Consider the following 19,209-nt stretch of genomic DNA (forward strand, 5'->3'; position numbering starts at 1 on the left):
TTTCCATTGACGTGGCAGTCTGACTTCATAGACAACGCTTTTAAATGAAGAAAAATTGATTTTGAAATACGATGATTTTAGCCATGAAATAGGTGTACGGAACCTGTGTTTTGTTTCATCAGCTATCGTTTTATGCAAAAGTAGGAATAGCAACTACCTCTTGCTTTCCTCTTTTCTTTTGTCTGGCTTAGCAAAAATGAATCTCCAATTTCCCTTTTTACTTCTATCTCACTATTCTACAGCTTCAAGTCATCGTTTAACCTGCTTTGTGTGACAAATATTTAGGTTTCGTGAGTACAGAACAATGCTTTGATGGTTTCCATCCATCCATTATCTGCCCCGCTTATTCTCAGTTGGCTCGCTGGGGGTGCTGGTGCCATCTTTGGGCGGTGGGCAGGGGACACCCTGAACTGGTTGCCAGCCAGTCGCAGGGCGCTTTGATCGTTTTATGAGTGCTCGTTCAAAATGGCTGACACTCGTTTTCATACCAGAAAGAATGGAGATGGAAGGAAATGAAAAAAGTGAACATAAATCAGTGTAATTTTTCAAAATCCAGGCTTGACACTAAAATGATGACTCACAACACGTGGTAAGCTTTCTCTCCTGGCTTTGATCTCTTTGATCTCCGGCAAAACTAACATAAAATGCGACAGAAACAAAATGAAAATAAATCCAAACAGCTTGCCAACATCATTTTTGCCGTTCCATGTATTCCGTTACTCCTCAACCCTGCACAAAATTTTGTCATTTTATTCATATTTAGTTTCTTTTGTCTTTTATTAGCATATTTGGTATTGGAGTAATCCAAAAGTAATTGAAAGTAATCCAGTTAAAGTAAACCTACCCAACCCTGATTAGAAGACAACTTAAAACAATGTAAAGACTGTAAAAACTAAAAGAATGTATACATTGTGGCGACGAGCGTATAAAACAAGAAGTATATAACTACATTTAAATATGTGAATGAACAAAGGGTGCATTAATTACCACTAAATGATTCACTTGATTAAGATATTGATGTGACTATTAAAAGAATAAAAAGGATATAACTAGAGATTCCTCTTGTGTGGTCGTATTAAGCCAGCTAACTTTTTAAAAAAGAAAAATAATGATTACACAACATCAGGTCTGTTTTTAATTGTACACACATTTTATCTGATAGAATTTAGCCGGGAGTGGCAACAAGCAAACACTCAGCTAATGCAAGGTGGACATGTGGGAGTATAGTATGATTAATTTCAACTGATATCTTTCCGTTGTGTTTATCTTAAGGACCGTCTCAGCAGTTACGTGTGTGGCGGATATTGAGTAATAGCAAGAGCAGCTCACTGCAGAATGTCACCGTTTTGTGGAAGGTAACGTGATTTTTGTTTCGGCAAGTTGTCAAGGTTATTTGTGCCGATTTGAACCCAGTTCCAATGAAGGCGTTTTTATCAAAACCTTCTGGCATTTCTGTTGTACTTTTTTTTTAAATACACAAATGCTAAATAATAATAGGGTTGGTGGTTTCAACGTCATGCTAATGACAAGAAGTCAGGTTAAGTCAAGTCATTTTTATTTGTATAGCCCTTAATCACAAAGAGTCTCAAAGGGCTGCACAGGTTATTGCACAGACTATTATTTCTGACTATTAATACACCATCCCCTGATCTGAAACCAACATGAGGGCAAGGAAAAACTCAAAAAACCTCAACATGAGGAAAATGAAGAAACCTTGAGAAGGGACCGCACATGTGGTAATCCCCCTTTAAGGACCAGGCTGCAATGGATGTTGCAATTACAAATAGTACAGAGATATTGTCAAAAAAATATATAGGTTATTCAAATGCTATAGAGTAGAAGTGTGTTTTGAGCTTAGATTTAAACATTTCCACTGAGGTTGCAGATCAGATCTCAGGGGGAAGAGCATTCCACAGCACCGGTGCCCGGATGGAGAACGCTCTCGAACCTGCGGAACACTTCTTGGCTCTTGGGATCACCAGTAGACCAATGCTTTCAGAACGAAGGCTTCGGACTGGAACATAGGGGGAAATTAAATCGGAAAGATATGAGGGAGCAAGTCCTTAGCGCAGTGACCAATGGTGAGGTTTGTGTCTGGTGAGGCAGAATAGGATTTACAAATACATTCATTCATTATCTGCACCGCTTATCCTCAGTAGGGTCGCAGGGGTGCTGGAGCCCATCCCAGCTGTCTTCGGGCAGTGGGCAGGGGACACCCCAACTGGTTGCAGTAGCTCAGGAGGTAGAGCGATCGTTTTAGGATTAAGGGATCCCAGTTCGAATCCCGGCTTGTCCGTGTTACATGCCGAAGTGTCCTTGGGTAAGACACTGAACCCCCAATACCCCCAATAAGCAGGTTAGCGCCTTACATGGCTGCACAGATCACGGCCGCTATTGGGAAATGTGAAGCACAATGTAAAGCGCTTTGGGAAGTCATTGACTTGAAAAGCGCTATATAAATGCAGATCATTTCATTTCATTTCATTTCATTGCCAGCCAGTCGCAGAGCACACAGAGACAGACAACTCACTCGCTCAGTCACACCTAGCAACAATTTGGACCAGCCAATTAACCTGACATGCATGTTTTTGGAATGTGGAAGGAAACCCGAGTGCCCGGAGAAAAACCACGCAAGCACAGGGTGAACATGCAAACCCCACAAAGGAAGGTTCGATCTCATGACCTCAGAACTGTGCCGCACAGGCTCTAACCACTGCGCCAATGTGCTGCCCCAAATACATTCACTTACATCATATTCATCCTGATTAGCAGAGCAAGAAAGTAATATATAAACAGTAGCGCAGAAAGAAAAACGTTTTAGTTTCTTGCCTTTAAATAAAGTCTATGTGCTGCTTCTTTTGTAGAAAAATATCTGCAACAGGAAAACAGTTAATGGATTGCTTGACTTGCTGTTAGCTTGCTAATACTGTACTCGCTTTTGCACTCTACCATGAGGCAAGAGAATCGAGTGCCTCACTCTGCATCTGCAGACACTCACAGTAAGGGCCCGGTCACACAGCCGTTTGCGTCTGTATCGCGGGTAAAATTTTGCGGTTTTTTTTGCCCGTGGTTGCCCGCGATGGAAAATGCGCAAAATTGGCCAACCCGCTGTTGTCAGGGAAGACCAGAACAGAGCAGGAGACCCCAGAGCGTTCGTACAATTCTTTATTTGGGGAAGCGTAAGGGTTAGCGGGAGACGTGATCAATCGTAGCGTGGGACGAAGGCAGGTCGAGTTTACCAGGACTGAAGAGAAGATCGTAGCGTGGGACGAAAGCAGGTCGAATCGGAGGCAGGTCGGATCGGAGGCAGGCAGGCAGAATCAGGTAAACAAGAAGGCACATGTAATCGGGAGAGTCTTACGGGGTACAGAAGTAATCCTCCGACAAAGAGTTCTCCGCGTAACGCGTTTAAAAAGGGAGCATTAACCAATCAGGAAGCACATTCCAGCGCGCCACATGATTACCCCAGGTGGCTCCACTTGGGTAATCATGACAGCTGTTCATCGGTGGTATGCCCGCAAAACAGACGTCGGCGACTGTTCGCTTCCTCATCGCGTCATTCCCGCGTCATTTTCTCGTGTGGACCACGGGTATAAAAGCTCCCGAGCCGGTGTTGTGCCCAAATCCGAATCTTTAGAAATATCAATATCAATCACATTACTGTGCATGTTGAGAGATTTGTCAGGTCCCGTGTCTGTTGGGGCCAACGAATCACTCATAATGACATTCAAACCAAGTACAGTGAAACCTCAGTTTTCGAACGCCTCTCAGTTCGAACAAATCGATGTCCGACCAAAAATTTAGAGAAATTCTTTCTTCGCTGTTCGGTCAAAAAATCGGAGTTCGAACGCCGGTAATGCGTGAGTGCGTATGCTAGGGTGCAATGCTGAGCGGCGTACGGGTGTTTTAGCCCCTTATTATGCCTCCAAACAAAGTCAGTGCAAGCGGCAAAGTTGCTACAGGTGAAAAAGGAAATGTAGTGCGTACAACTATTGCATTTGAGAAGGAAATAATAGCCAGATATGAAGGAGGTGTGCGAGCGCCTTCTGCTGACAACCACAAAGGTAAGAAATCCTATTCATAAGATTACGATAACGAGAACGTACGATTAGCCTGGGTTAGCTTTAAGTTTACGTTAAACATTGAGGGTGTTGGAACGGAGCCCAACATTGAGGGTGTTGTAACGGAGCCCCCTTTCCAATGAACCGCTCACCACTTGTTGTGGAGACCCGGGTGCTAAATGACTTGTAAACTATCTGATTTTTTTTATTTTTACACGTTCATGTTAGGGAATCTTTCGTACGGAAGATTACGATAAGGCGAACGTACGATTAGCCTGGGTTAGCTTTATGTTTACGTTAAACATTCAAGGTAAACATTCAGGGTGTTGGAACGGATTGAAACGATTTACATTATTTTTAATGGGAAAAATGATTTCGGTGATCGAACAAATCGGTTTTCGAACAGGGTTCTGGAACGGATTATGGTCGAGAACCGAGGTTCCACTGTAGTCAAAAAATCATTTGACATATGTTTTTAGCAGTCATCTCTAACATGTGGTACATGCACTCTATCTCACGGTTCTTTTTCTAAATTCTGATTTGTCCAAATCGGTTTCATCTTTTAGATGTTAGAAGTGTATGTTTTGTTGTTGTTGTTGTTGTTTCTAACAGGAACTGCCGCTCTGTTTACCTTTTGATTTCAACTCAAATGTGCTGTTTTGTGTCAATGAGCCTAATTCCTGCATCCAAATTTCCAGGCTCCTTCTCCACAGTCATACAGTGGACAGGTGGAGCACTACTTGGTGGACCTGTGCCGGGGTCTCGTCCCACAGAAAGTAATCTGCATCACGTCCTCGTGCCGGTGCTCCCTTCAGGTGCCGTCTGATCTTATGGCACTTACCGTTCGAGTGGTGGCCACTTATGGGACTTCACCGCCTGCAAGTGTGTCACTCAAACTTTCAGGTATTCGCACCATTTTTTTATATAACTGCCTTGATCCATCGACTTAGGTTTGAATTTATCATTGGTGGGATATAGCTACTTTTTTGTAATGAATAAATAAGTAAAACAAAATCATTAATATTGGTGTGGACAAAACAATGATTTTTCGATATTTGTGGGTACACGTGCCCTCCGTTCATGCCAAAACTACGCCCTTGGCTTAATCAACTTAATTTTAAATTGAACATTCCATAATGACTGTTTTTACATAAGCAAGTATTATAGTTGTTCCAATGAGGACTAATTTCAAGATATGTGCTAGGTTATTTGTCCTGTTTTCGTAAAGTAGCATTTATTCAGCCATTTGAATATTTACCTTGCACACGTTTATCACTGATAACACTTAATTACAATATTGTCCTTTTTACTTTTACTTACAACCATTTTTTTTTTTTCAATTTCGTTATTTATTTACAGCCTAAAACTTTATTTATTCCTTTTTTACTCAAGCAATAACCTTTTTCTACAAAGGTAGTGCTTTACCGCCACCCAGCAGAATTCTGGTGCCAAGAAATTTTGTCGACTAGGCTAATCGACATGAACACGTTTTTTGATATATTTTACACTAGCTACAGTGTTAGAGTATTGCAGTGTCACATATTAAAAATGTAACATTTCAGAACCATCTTGTGTAATTTATAAAGATAAACTGCTTCTGCTGTAGGGCAGCACGGCGACGCAGTGGTTAGCGCGTGTACGGCACAGTTCTGTGGTCATGAGATCGAACTTCCTGTGTGGAGTTTGCATGTTCTCCCCATGCTGGCGTGGGTTTCCTCCCACATTCCAAATTGTATTGTATTGTATTTATTTATTCAGCCAGTATAAACCATACACATGATATATACAAGAAATCATTTGACACGCGAACACTCAATAATGATAAAATAATAGATTTAAAAGAATAAAAAGAATTGAGTAAAAAAGATATTCTAGTGTATAATACAAGGTAATTATATAGAATAGTTTAAAAATAAAGAATATGTAAATAACAAGACTAGAGTAGAATAGGTCGGAGGAACGCCGTTGGCATAATAATACTATACATAATAACCTAAATCAATTCCCGTTGAACATACGGATAGCGGAAGGGTAAAAACTCTCTTTAAGACGTGAAGTCCTGCTCGCAATGGACCGAAGACGGCGACCTGACGGCAGGTAATCAAAGTACCTGCGAGCAGGGTGACTGGGATCGTCTATTATTTTTAGTGTCCGTTTTCTAGTTCGATTGATGTAGATACTTTGCAGGGACGGGAGGCCAGTACCTATTATTTCCTCTGCCGTCCTCACTACTAATTCCATATTTGACAATTCTTTCTGAATGACGCAACCAACCCAAACTGTGATTGACCTAGTTAAAACGGATTCAATGATAGCGCGTTAAAAATTGACTAGAATGGATTGACGGACTCCGAATGATTTCAGTTGAAGAAGGAAGTAGAGCCTTTGTCTGGCTGACTTTAGAATATCAGTAGCATTGACAATCCATGTGAGGTCAGCTGACAAGTAAGTACCCAGAAACTTGAATGAATGGACTAGTTCCACATCACTACGATTAATTGACATTGGCACATGCGGGGGAGGCTTAGTACGGAAATCTATTATCATCTCCTTAGTTTTACCTACATTCAATAACAGATTACTCTCATGACACCAGGTGGAAAGTGAATCAATTTCTGCTCGGTATTCAGTTTTGTCTCCATTTGAAATAAAGCCAGTAACTGTGGTGTCGTCTGCATATTTTGCGAATAGTGAATGGTCAGAATTGGGTTGGCAATCATGTGTGAATAGGGAAAACAAAGTTGGAGACAATGGACAGCCCTGAGGCGTACCAGTGTTGAGGACAATAGAACATGAATCTTTTTCACCAATGCGAACAGACTGTTCTCTATTGAGAAGGAAATCTAAAATCCAATTTGATAGTAAAACGGTAGTAGATAGTAAAAACATGCATGTCAGGACAATTGGCCGGTCCAAATTGTCCTTAGGTGTGAATGAGTGAGCGAATTGTCAGTCCCTGAGTGCCCTGCGACTGGCTGGCAACCAGTTGAGGGTGTCCCCTGCCCACTGCCCAAAGATAGCTGGGATGGGCTCCAGTACTACTGAGGATAGCAGTGCAGGTAATGGAAGGATGGTTGGATGCTTCTGCTGTCTGGCCATAACCATGTTATAAATATATCCATAACAAATGTGGGTGTTATGATTCTAAGACACAATCATTATGACCAATATACACAATGAAGACCAATCATAGCCATTTATTATTCCTCAACAAATCTTAATGTGAGGGATATATTGTTATGGGCACATTGTGTACGATTTGACCACTAGATGTTACTGTATTTCGTAAAGTGCAAATGAAAAACAAGTGATACAAAGCTCAAGGAAAAATATAAACTTAAGAAAACTCAAAGTGACCTAAACGCACCGTTTTTCTTTTCTTTTCTTGCCCAGCCATTCACATGGTTTTGTTTTTTTTTGGGGGTACCCTTACCAGCAATATAAACGAATGAATGAATGAATGTATAGATAGATAGATAGATAGATAGATAGATAGATAGATAGATAGATAGATAGATAGATAGATAGATGGATGGATGGATGGATGGATGGATGGATAAATGAAAGAACGAGTGAGCTAACGAACAAACTAGTTAATTAATTAATCAATTATTTAGTTCGTTACTTATTCAATTAATTATTTTTTGAATTAACAAAAAAAAAGAATGGCCTTTATTGTCATTAAATGGCGGTCAACGACATTGAAGGGCTTTTCCTTTCATGGGAAACGTCGGATGATTTAAAAAGATACAGAACATGTGTAAGAAGATGAAAATGTGAAAGACAGTATAATGATATTATATAAAACATATTTGTATATTTAGTAGAGAACAATTTTCCACGATATGCATTATGTATGTGAACATTGTAGATGGGATTTTAGGATAGCAATGGCTCTATATGTCATCTCCTTCTTGGTGAGCCTCATGTTGTGTAAAATAAATGTTTCTTTAAAGGGGAAAAGCTAAATAATACATAACGTCACTTTAAGTACAAGCAAAATTGCCAACTTGACATGATTCTGTTCAGGTGATCCAGGGCCTGTCCTCAGACAAGCTGACCCAATTGCCAATGGCAGCGCTTTAGTCGTCTCCTGGGAGCGTTCTGGACCGATAGCACCAGAAAGTGAAGATCTGTACTTTTTGCTAGAATGGATTAAAGTACCTGGAGAGGCAAGCAATCCAAAGTGGATGCAAATATCTCCGGATCAAAATAACGCAAGCGTCACAGGTAACAATGCCTGTTCAGTATACTGACAGTGATATTTTTTTAATACGGTACTGACACTTAGTGGATAAATTGTGTACTACATCCAGGGTTGGGTAGGGTTATTTTAACTGGATTACTTTCAATTGCTTTTGGATTACTCCAATTCCAAATATGCTAATAAAAGACAAAATAAACTAAATATGAATAAAATGATGACTCACAACACGTGGTAAGCTTTCTCTCCTGGCTTTGATCTCTTTGATCTCCGGCAAAACTACCATAAAATGCGACAGAAACAAAATGAAAATAAATCCAAACAACTTGCCAACATTATTTTTGCCGTTCCATGTATTCCGTTACTCCCCAACCCTGCACAAAATTTTGTCATTTTATTCATATTTAGTTTCTTTTGTCTTTTATTAGCATATTTGGTATTGGAGTAAACCAAAAGTAATTGAAAGTAATCAAGTTAAAGTAACCCTACCCAACCCTGACTACATCTTATCAGCCCCTGCTTTCCTGTTGTTAGGCTTGTCTGTGGGTGTGAGGTACAACATCTCAGTTTACGTTGTCGGCAGAAGAGGAGTCAGCTCGCCGTCCTCTATCCTGGCCTACTCAGGAGAGCTCAGTAATACACACAGACACCATTTTTGTTTCTTATTTTTGACATGTTTCTGACAAACTACAAAAGGTGACCTGATGACCCTGAGTGACTAAATGTGTACTGGTCAAGCTAAAAACAATCGTCAACCGGCAAGTATAAAGTAGCCAACATGAAGGTTTAAAAAGGGTTAAGAGAAGCAAAGGGAGAAATCGATCGAAGACCAATGATCAGAGTGATAAAAGCGCCTTAAGAACAATTTAAAGAAAGCCTTCCAGATAGTGAAAGACCTCAAACAAACAAAACAGGAAAAAGTCAGCAGCATTCGGAATAAGGCAGGGAATAAGCTAACTGAAGACAAAGAGATGATTATTGGTGCACAGAATAAAGCTCCAAACTCTACAAACAGCAAGAATTCCGGCTCAGGGGGAAGTCAAGTCAAGTCAAGTCATGTTTATTTGTATAGCCCTTAATCACAAAGAGTCTCAAAGGGCTGCAAAGACCACATATTATTGCAAACCACAGACAATTATTACACCATCCCCTGATCTAAAACCTACATGAGGGCAAGGAAAAACTCAAAAACCTCAACATGAGGAAAATGAAGAAACCTTGAGAAGGGACCGCACATGAGGTAATCCCCCTTCCAGGATGACCATGCTGCACTGAGGTTGCGGATCGAATCTCAGAGGAAGGAGCATTCCACAAAACCCAGGCCCGAATGAAGAAGGCTCTCGAACCTGCGGATCTCTTCTTGGCTCTTGGGATCATTAGTAGACCAGCATTTTCAGAGCGAAGGCTCCGGACCGGAACATAGGGGGAAATTAAATCTGAAAGATATGAGGGAGCAAGTCCATGTATATATTGTATCCTGCCCATAGAACCTTAAAATCACATTAAGCTAACAGGGAGCCAATGCAGGTTAGCTAAAATCGGGTAATGTGATCAAACTTTAACGTTAACGCGAATGAGTTCACCTCTTGGCGGGTTCATTCTGTCACGAGGCCGGACCAGATCGGAGGCAGGAGGCAGGAAGGGTGAACTCATTCGCGTTAACGATCAGTTACTTTTATTAAGAAAATAAAAGTCGTCCAACACTCAGGGACAAAAACAAAAACAGGCTTACAGGCAACCAGGAACTCAGACTAGGAATACTCACAAAACAGGCTTTTACTCAGAACGGGCAAGTACAGGTTTCCTAAAGTCAAACAGAACAGAATAATGCAAAGTAATGCAATGAACCCGCAACCGGCAATCCCCAAAACCTGCCCTTAAGAAGCGCACACGCAAATTAGAAAATCTGCTACAGCCGGTGCCAAGGGGGCGGGGCTAGCCGGTCGCCACGGCGACCATGGTGGACATGACACTTTTTTTCTCTTTTTCTCTCCTTTTGTTTTTTTTCCCCCAGCTTTTCACTCCTTTTTCATTTTGGTCTTTTTTTTTCTTTTTATTCTATTTCCCCCCCTTCCTTCAAGTCATTTGGTGCACAATTTTACATATTTTGTCGTGTAGGGATTAAAGAAGCAAAAACAACCTGAAGAGGCGTTTGGGACCCGAAAGAGACGGTTCTTTTTAGTGAGCCGAGACGAAGAAGCAGGTTCTCGAAAAACTCTACTGACTTTACTCCGTTCTACTTCGACATTGACTTCAAAATACCACATTTAGAACACAGCATCAGGGGAACCCGTGTATTTTTACCTTCATGCACTGTAACTTTGACTTAATTCGCTTTTAAATTAGCAATTTCGAGCCCTCATTTTTGTGAGCTGGCTAGATTTTCTTGTGCGCGGAAAAGCTCTGGGTAGTGCGCAATTGCGCACACACGCAGCTTAGAGGGAACATTGTCCGAGCCCATGCGGCAAACAAAACGGTGCACAACACCATCAAAGTACACATTGGATGGACACTACAAAGAACTGTTGTCAACTGTGCGCGGACTGAAAATTCAGTGGGATGGTCATGTCACAAAATCATCAGAACTGGCCAAGACAATTCTCTAGGGCACAGTCCAAGGGGGCAGGAGGAGAGGAAGACCAAAAAAGAACTGGGCTGACAACATTAAGGAATGGACTGGTGCCAACTTTGCCACAATCCAAAAACTAGCCAGGAACCAACAACAGTGGAAAAAGCTGTGCAGAGTTGCGTCTGCATTGGTGCCCCGACAACCCATGCAGTTAAGAAATACCCGAACCGTAAAAAAGTAAAAAGCAGAAAACCTTTAAATCATTGACTCAATCATTTAAATTAGTATTTGTATGCTATTTTTATCCCTTTCCAGTCTGCACTAGTTTACACGAGTTAAATAAACTGTTGTGGGAATGAATTTAATTGTTGTTTTAAAAAATTTTAACAACTGCACATATGATAATCACTACAAGAGATTAAATCTTCTCATCTCTCATCAGCCGTACCGCTTATCCTCATTAGGGTCGCGGGGGGGCTGGAGCCCATCCCAGCCATCTCCGGGCAGTGGGCAGGGGACACCCTAAACTGGTTGCCAGCCAATCGCAGGGCACACAGGAACAGACAACTCGCTCGCTCATTCACACCTAGGGACAATTTGGACCGGCCAATTCACCTGAAATGCATGTTTTTGGAATGTGGGAGGAAACCGGAGTGCCTGGAGGAAACCCACGCAAGCACGGGGAGAACATACAAACTCCGCACAGGAAGTCTGGAGCTGGATTTGAACCCACGCAGGAGGTTCCCATGACATGAACTGTGCCGCACAAGCGCTAACCACTGCGCCGCCGAAAACATGCATTTCAGGTGAATTGGCCGGTCCAAATTGTCCCTTGGTGTGACTGAGCGAGTGAGTTGTCTGTCCCCGTGTGCCCTGCGATTGGCTGGCAACCAGTCCAGGGTGTCCCCTGCCCACTGCCCGATGATTGCTGGGATGGACTCCAGCATCCCCGCGACCCTACTGAGAATAAGCGGTGCAGCTGATGAGTTGATGAGAGATTAAATCTTATTAAAGGAAAAATATATTGAGGAAAAAAACCTCAATAATAGTTTTATGATCAAATCTAACATCCCTGAATGATGAGTTAAAATGACCTTGACCCCCCTGAACTAGAAGCGTCTTTATTTTCATTGAAACAACACAGTGAACATTTTTACAATAAGATAGACATGGGACTCCATAATACATACAGGGAGTCCAGAATTATTAGGCAAGTTGTATTTTTGAGGATTAATTTTAATATTGAACAACAACCATGTTCTTAATGAACCCAAAAGTCTCATTAATATCAAAGCTGAATATTTTGGAAGTTGGAGTGGGGCTTTTTTAGTTTTAGCTATTTTAGGAGGATATCTGTGTGTACAGGTGACTATTACTGTGCATAATTATTAGGCAACTTAACAAAAAACAAATGTATACCCATTTCAATTATTTATTTTCATCAGGGAAACCAATATAACAGCTCAACATTCACAAATATACATTTCTGACATTCAAAAACAAAACAAAAACAAATCAGTGACCAATATAGCCACCTTTCTTTGCAAGGACACTCAAAAGCCTGCCATCCATGGATTCTGTTAGTGCTTTGATCTGTTCACGATCAACATTGCGTGCAGCAGCAACCACAGCCTCCCAGACACTGTTCAGAGAGGTGTACTGTTTTCCCTCCTTGTAATTCTCACATTTGATGAGGGACCACAGGTTCTCTATGGGGTTCAGATCAGGTGAACAAGGAGGCCATGTCATTAGTTTTTCTTCTTTTAGACCCTTTCTTGCCAGCCACGCTGTGGAGTACTTGGATGCGTGTGATGGAGCGTTGTCCTGCATGAAAATCATGTTTTTCTTGAAGGATGCGGACTTCTTCCTGTACCACTGCTTGAAGAAGGTGTCTTCCAGAAACTGGCAGTAGGACTGGGAGTTGAGCTTGAGTCCATCCTCAACCCGAAAAGGCCCCACAAGCTCATCTTTGATGATACCAGCCCATACCAGTACCCCACCTCCACCTTGCTGGCGTCTGAGGCGGACTGGAGCTCTCTGCCCTTTACCGATCCAGCCACGGGCCCATCCATCTGGCCCATCAAGACTCACTCTCATTTCATCAGTCCATAAAACCTTAGAAAAATCCGTCTTGAGATTTTTCTTGGCCCAGTCTTGACGTTTCAGCTTGTGTGTCTTGTTCAGTGTTGGTCGTTTTTCAGCCTTTCTTACCTTGGCCATGTCTCTGAGTATTGCACACCTTGTGCTTTTGGGCACTCCAGTGATGTCGCAGCTCTGAAATATGGCAAAACTGGTGGCAAGTGCCATCTTGGCAGCTGTACGCTTGACTTTTCTCAGTTCACGGGCAGTTATTTTGCGCCTTGGTTTTTCTACACGCTTCTTGCGACCCTGTTGACTATTTTGAATGTAACGCTTGATTGTTCGATGATCACGCTTCAGAAGCTTGGCAATTTTAAGAGTGCTGCATCCCTCTGCAAGATATCTCACTATTTTTGACTTTTCAGAGCCTGTCAAGTCCCTCTTCTGACCCATTTTGCCAAAGGAAAGGAAGTTGCCTAATAATTATGCACACCTGATATAGGGTGTTGATGTCATTAGACCACACCCCTTCTCATTACAGAGATGCACATCACCTGATATGCTTAATTGGTAGTAGGCTTTCGAGCCTATACACCTTGGAGTAAGACAACATGCATAAAGAGGATGATGTGGTCAAAATACTCATTTGCCTAATAATTCTGCACTCCCTGTACTTAAAAAAGGGAAAATAAGACGATAAGGAGGGCAGGATAAATAGGGAACAATATTTACAAGGTAGTGCTTGTCTCCTGACCTAAGTTGTAAATGCATCGTAACGATTTTGCAAAGAAACAAAATTCTAACAGAACTCACTTAATAAGATATTAATACCAACTTTTCTATAAGCAAGATATATATTTTTCAAAGTCTTGTGTGCCTGTTTAGGGTGGTGATGGCCCTGGGGAAAAAAGCTTTTTAGTCCTTGTTTTAAGGGACCTTTAACGCATACCAGAAGGCAGCAGGTTGAAGAGGAGTCTTTAAAATGTTACAAGCATGATGGTTTATGGTTCCATTATGTATATTATGTGTTCATGTGATTTATTTGTCATTTCAATGACATTCATCACGCCTTTGTCGTCGTAGCTCCATTCTCAAAATACTCTCCAGTTTTACAAAATGTATATATACTAGTTTTCTTTCAGTTTTTAGCTGCTGATTCAGTAATATTTCCACTTAATTTATTACCCCAATGTGTCAGAACCAGCACAAATGATAGACCCAATCGCGTAACGTTTAATCACAAGTTTATTGAAATATAGAGGAAAGTCAGCTCCAGCGATCCGGTGCTCGCTGGGAGCGGGAAGCAAGCCGCTCACGGGATCAGAGCGAGTTCTGAATGCGGAAGTGGATCTTCCAGAGCGGGAGATCGTAGCGTAGTTAGAGGGTAGAGCAGGTTGTTAGCCGGGAGATCAGAACGTGGTCGGGGTCAAAAACGGGTCATTAGCCGGGACAGGAGATCAAAACGTGGTCGGGGTCAAAAAACGGGTCTTAGCAGGAGACAAACGGGGAAATAAGGAACGGACGAGTGGAAAACGGGTGACATAACGACACCGACGGGAGTTAGAGTCAAAAAAATGCTTGCCTTGTGAAAACAGAGGTTCGCTGACGGACTGACAACAGGCGAGTGAAAGGACTGAGTTTAAGTAGGACGGGGAACCAATCAGGTAACCAGCAGCTGCTGGCGCCAAACGAACGGGCACAGGTGGGTGTAATGAGTAATCATGACACAATGTCCAAATTCAGCAATCACAGAAACAAATGCATCCCCGCATACAAAAGATTATGTAGATGTTAAATGTAATAAAATATCTTTTCACTTAAAGAGACAAAGTGGTAAAAAGGATTACTTAAAAGAAAAACATAAACTATCACATAAACATGCAATTTTAAATACTTGTAGGTCAAGAAATTTGTAGGTATTTTACATGACATGAGGCTAGCCTAGAGGGTGTTGATATGACTGTCCGCCATCTTGCTGCTACGGGTACTTGAAAAAAACAAATGCCTTGTGGAAGGCCGGGCAAGAAAATGAAAAGAAAAATGGTGCAATTTGTTCACTTTAAGTTTCAGTAGTTTTTAATCTTCCTTGTCATTTGTATCACTCATTTTTGGTTGTACTACAAAATAGAGCAACATCTAGTTGTCAAATATCACACAGTGTTTCTTTAGGGAAGGCATAAATGAAAAATATGTAAAGTGAAAATCTTTATACTTTCTGAGTACGTTCATATCACGCCCAAAACAGGATCAGGACCCAAATGCGTAGCGTTAACCACAAGTTTATTGATAGAAAGAGGAAGGGCAGCGTCGGTGCTCGCTAGACACGGAAAGAAGCCGCTCACGCAATCGGATCGTGATCTGAATACGTAAGAGGATCTTATGTAGCGAGAGATGGCGGAAAAACAGGTTGCTAGCCGGGACAGGACAGCAAAAACGTGGTCGGGATCAAAAACGGGTAGTAAGCCGAGACGGGAGAGCAAACGTTGTTGAGATCAAAAACAGGTCGTAGACAAACGAGGAGATCAGGAACGGATGAGTGGAAAAACGGGTGCAAAAGCAGGACAGGCGGGAGTCAGGGTCAAAATGCTTGCCTTGTAACAAAAAAGGTTCGCTGACGGACTGACAACCGGAGAGTGACAGGACTGGGCTTAAAAAAGGACAGGGAACCAATCAGGTAGCCCGCAGCGGGCACAGGTGATACTAATCAGTAATCATGACAATTCATGATAAAATTGTATAGGTAGACAGGTATGCAAAAGGACCGCAAAATTTTAAACTTAAAAATATTAAAGAAGGGCTTGAAAAAAAGTAGATAAACTACATTGAAGTTTAGGCCATGATGTCACACTTGAACCTTTCAGAACCGTCCGCCGGTCCCAGCGCTTCGGTCCTGGACCACAACAAGACACACGTTCTGGTCCAGTGGGCTGACCCTGAGGTAGAACTGCAAAGGGGCTTCATCACTAACTACACCGTTTATCTGAGGATGTCATATGTGAAAAGCCAGGAAATCCAAGGTTGATAAAAGCGGCACAGCAAAATTGATTTAACTTTGATGATGATTATTTTATCTCCTTCAGTGGCTGTTGCTGCATCACATCCCAGGCGGACATGGCTGAAATGTCCCAAAGGCGCAGTTGCCATCCAGATGTCTGCCTCCACCTCCGCTGGAGAGGGCCCACGGGGTGACCTCATCTATTCTCATCCCAGGGAGCATACAGGTATCTAATGAAATGGTCTGCATTTATATAGCGCTTTTCAAGTCAATGAAGGAAAGAATTGTTGTAAAAACAAATAACGTTTGTAGGCCGTACAACCTTTGCAATAGTCAATTCATTCAAAAGAGAAAAATAATTTTGCATTGCCGGAAACTCTTTTGCTGTTGCTCATTGTTGTTTCAAGCGTTTCTCACCGACTTTGTGTGAACGCTCAGACCCGTGGAAAATTACAGGGAACATTGCTTATGATCCAAAAACATCTGACGTAAACAACTGGAGGCAGAACAGAAAACGACGCAGCTGAAAATGGGCATTAAACCTAAATTTCTCACAAGGTTGGCGCCAGGTGGGTGCCAGGCTCAAAATATAAGAAAAGGACGTGAATGGGTTTATATTTTTGGCTCTTTAAGCCTGCGTAATTAAACCAGGTGCTGCTCGTGCAAGCACAGAATTGAATTTCGTTCTTAAAATTGAGCTATGTGGCAATTATTCAGGTGCGCTCTGTGGTCTAGAATTGACTGTACTTTTCTTTTATTGGGGAGCTGGACTGGCGGTGCAAGTCTTCCCGGTGTTGGCGGTGATAGCAGTCACAATACAGCTGGCGTGCTGGAGAAGTGTGAGGAGAAGGTACAGAAATCATGCTTTTCAACATTGGTGCTGCTGTTTTGGTGAATAACAATATGCATGTGTGTTTGTATTTGTGTGATTATCAGGATTAAAGCATTGTGGGGTCCATATTGGTTGGTGGAGAAGCTTCCCAAACCAGGAAACAGCCAAGCGGTCAAGCTACTGAAGGTAGGACACTTGACTGAGTATATTTCTACAAGGAATGCTCTTTTTTCGCATTTTAATGTCATCAGAAAGGTGGAATTTAGGGAAAACAAATATTACTAGAAAACCAAATATTAAAATGTATATTGTTTTAGAGTAAGGTGATGAAGTGTTCACGTGATGTAGTGGGCATGACGTTAGAAATCAGGTTGCATGGACAGGTGCTGGGAGAAGTTGAAAGCTTTAGGTACTTGGGATGTGATGTGGCTGCAGTTGGTTGAATGGAGTGTGAGGTATTGCACAGAGTGAATCAAGGAAGCAAGGTTTTGGGTGCTCTGAGGAGAGGGATGAACAACAAGAGTATGAGTATGGATGTTAAGAGGGGACTGTATGAGAGTGTGATTGTGCTGACTGTGTTGTATGGTGCAGAGACTTTCAAAAGGAAATTAAATGTGTTTGAGGACTATGTCAGGAGTGACAAGATTGGATAGATTGAGAAATGAAATTGTGAGAGACAGAACTGGAGTAGTCGTGGAACTGAGCAAGCGTGTTGATAAGAGAGTACTCGGTTGGTTTGGACACATGGAGAGGATGTCAGGAGGACCAGAACAGAGCAGGAGACCCCAGAGCGTTCGTACAATTCTTTTATTTGGGGAAGTGTAAAGGGTTAGCGGGAGACGCGATGACCGTCGAACGTCAGCTGCAACGCCGTGAAGACAACTTCGGAAGACGTAGCCAATCGTAGCGTGGGACGGAAGCAGGTCGAGTTTACCGGGACTGGAGAGAAGATCGTAGCCTGGGACAGAAGCAGGTCGGATCGGAGGCAGGCAGAATCAGGTAAACAAGTCACGAAGACACAGGTAAATCAGGACAGTCAAAGGGGGTACAAAAGTAATCCTCAGAGAAGAGGTCTCGGCGTAGCGTGCTTAAAAAGGGAACATAAACCAATCAGGAAGCGCATTCCAGCGCGCCAGATGATTACCCCAGGTGGCTCCATTTAGGTAATCATGACAGAGGATGGATGAGGAGCGAATGTTGAAGAGGATCTACAGAGCAGAAGTCAATGGAAGGAGACCAAGAGGAAGACATTGCAAGAAAGAGGTCTAAATATAATGGAATCTAGAGCTCTTGTTGGTGATAGAAAGGAGTGGAGAGGTGTTGTGAAAGGATAGTGGGATTGTGGACGCGTTCTTAAAGATGGGCTGGGCACCCGTATGATGCGGCAGGGGTAAACCAGTGAAAGCTGTCGGGCCCGCTTTCTGGTGTCCCATGTCATCTGGAGGGACGAAAGCATGACCAACTTGGGTGCCGAGGTGCCTAACTTGTTTGGGTGTTTGGGCAATTGGGTTGGCCGTGGTCCAAAAAATTTTGTGTCTTTTTTTGCTATTTATTTCCCTTTTATTTTCTTTGTTATTGTATGTGTGTGTCTTGCTGTCGGTCACCCCTCTTGAGGGATATGACCAAGGTAGATAGATAGATAGAATATTGTTTTAAAAGTACCCAGTGCATTTTTCACTTTTTATTCTTTTTTACAGTTTATTTTGGGGCAAAGGGAATTTAGAAAAAGCTTTCAGCATGAAGGAGGTGGCAAGAAAATTATAAACAAAAACACAGTCGGGGCTAGACTCATGGCTGAAAGGGTCAATTATATCTTGTGTCAGTCAAGGACAGGCATCAATAGTTCACGAAACAAGTGCAGGCAGGAACATCAATCGGAAATGCAACATTCTGACAGTTGCCCATGGCACATTCATTATATACAGGGTTATTAGTGAGGGTCCGGTGTGGGTGTTGAGAGGCAGGTGTGGCAATCCTACAGTCCTTCTGCCCGCTGGCGCCCTCTGGTGGATAGTAGCACGCTGGATCTTGACATGCTATTTTATTCAGTGAAATAATAAATAATATGAACATTACTATATGAGGGTTAGCTCGATGGTTAGCTCGTTCGCGGCACAGTTCTGAGGTCATGGGTTGAAATCCAGCTACCAGCCTGTCGTGATTACCTAACCGGAGTCACCTGAGGTAATCAGCTGGTGTGCTGGAACGCGATCTCTTGATTGGTGGAAGTCTACTACATAAGCTGTCAGCGTCCAGAGATGGACGTTCGAGTGTCTTCCTCATTTCCTGAGTGAACCTCCAACATTCAAGGTACCACAAGCCCATGTATATTCCAAGTCTGATTCTCGTTGCCTGACCCTTGTCTGTTAAAAGTTTTCGATCTACTCTTCCGTCCCGGCCACCGACTTACCTGCTACGTTTCGCCACGCGTTTTCACCACGGAGTTGCCATATCGTCCCAAGAGGCTTT

The 19,209-nt window shown here is 42.3% G+C and overlaps 1 protein-coding gene across 1 annotated transcript in view; it reads left to right on the forward strand.

Moving 5' to 3' along the window:
- Positions 1 to 19,209, forward strand: part of il23r (interleukin 23 receptor) — a 37,788-nt gene that overhangs the window by 11,299 nt on the left and 7,280 nt on the right. Inside the window, exons 8-15 of the mRNA XM_088350142.1 lie at positions 1,273 to 1,355; positions 4,760 to 4,964; positions 8,091 to 8,291; positions 8,800 to 8,898; positions 15,775 to 15,930; positions 15,994 to 16,134; positions 16,674 to 16,758; positions 16,845 to 16,926. Coding sequence (XP_088206268.1) covers positions 1,273 to 1,355; positions 4,760 to 4,964; positions 8,091 to 8,291; positions 8,800 to 8,898; positions 15,775 to 15,930; positions 15,994 to 16,134; positions 16,674 to 16,758; positions 16,845 to 16,926 — 1,052 coding nt within the window. The remainder of the gene's footprint in view (positions 1 to 1,272; positions 1,356 to 4,759; positions 4,965 to 8,090; positions 8,292 to 8,799; positions 8,899 to 15,774; positions 15,931 to 15,993; positions 16,135 to 16,673; positions 16,759 to 16,844; positions 16,927 to 19,209) is intronic.

Source organism: Urocampus carinirostris, chromosome 12 (genome assembly GCF_059441175.1).
Source record: "Urocampus carinirostris isolate Australia breed hairy pipefish chromosome 12, RoL_Ucar_1.0, whole genome shotgun sequence".
Taxonomy (NCBI): domain Eukaryota; kingdom Metazoa; phylum Chordata; class Actinopteri; order Syngnathiformes; family Syngnathidae; genus Urocampus; species Urocampus carinirostris.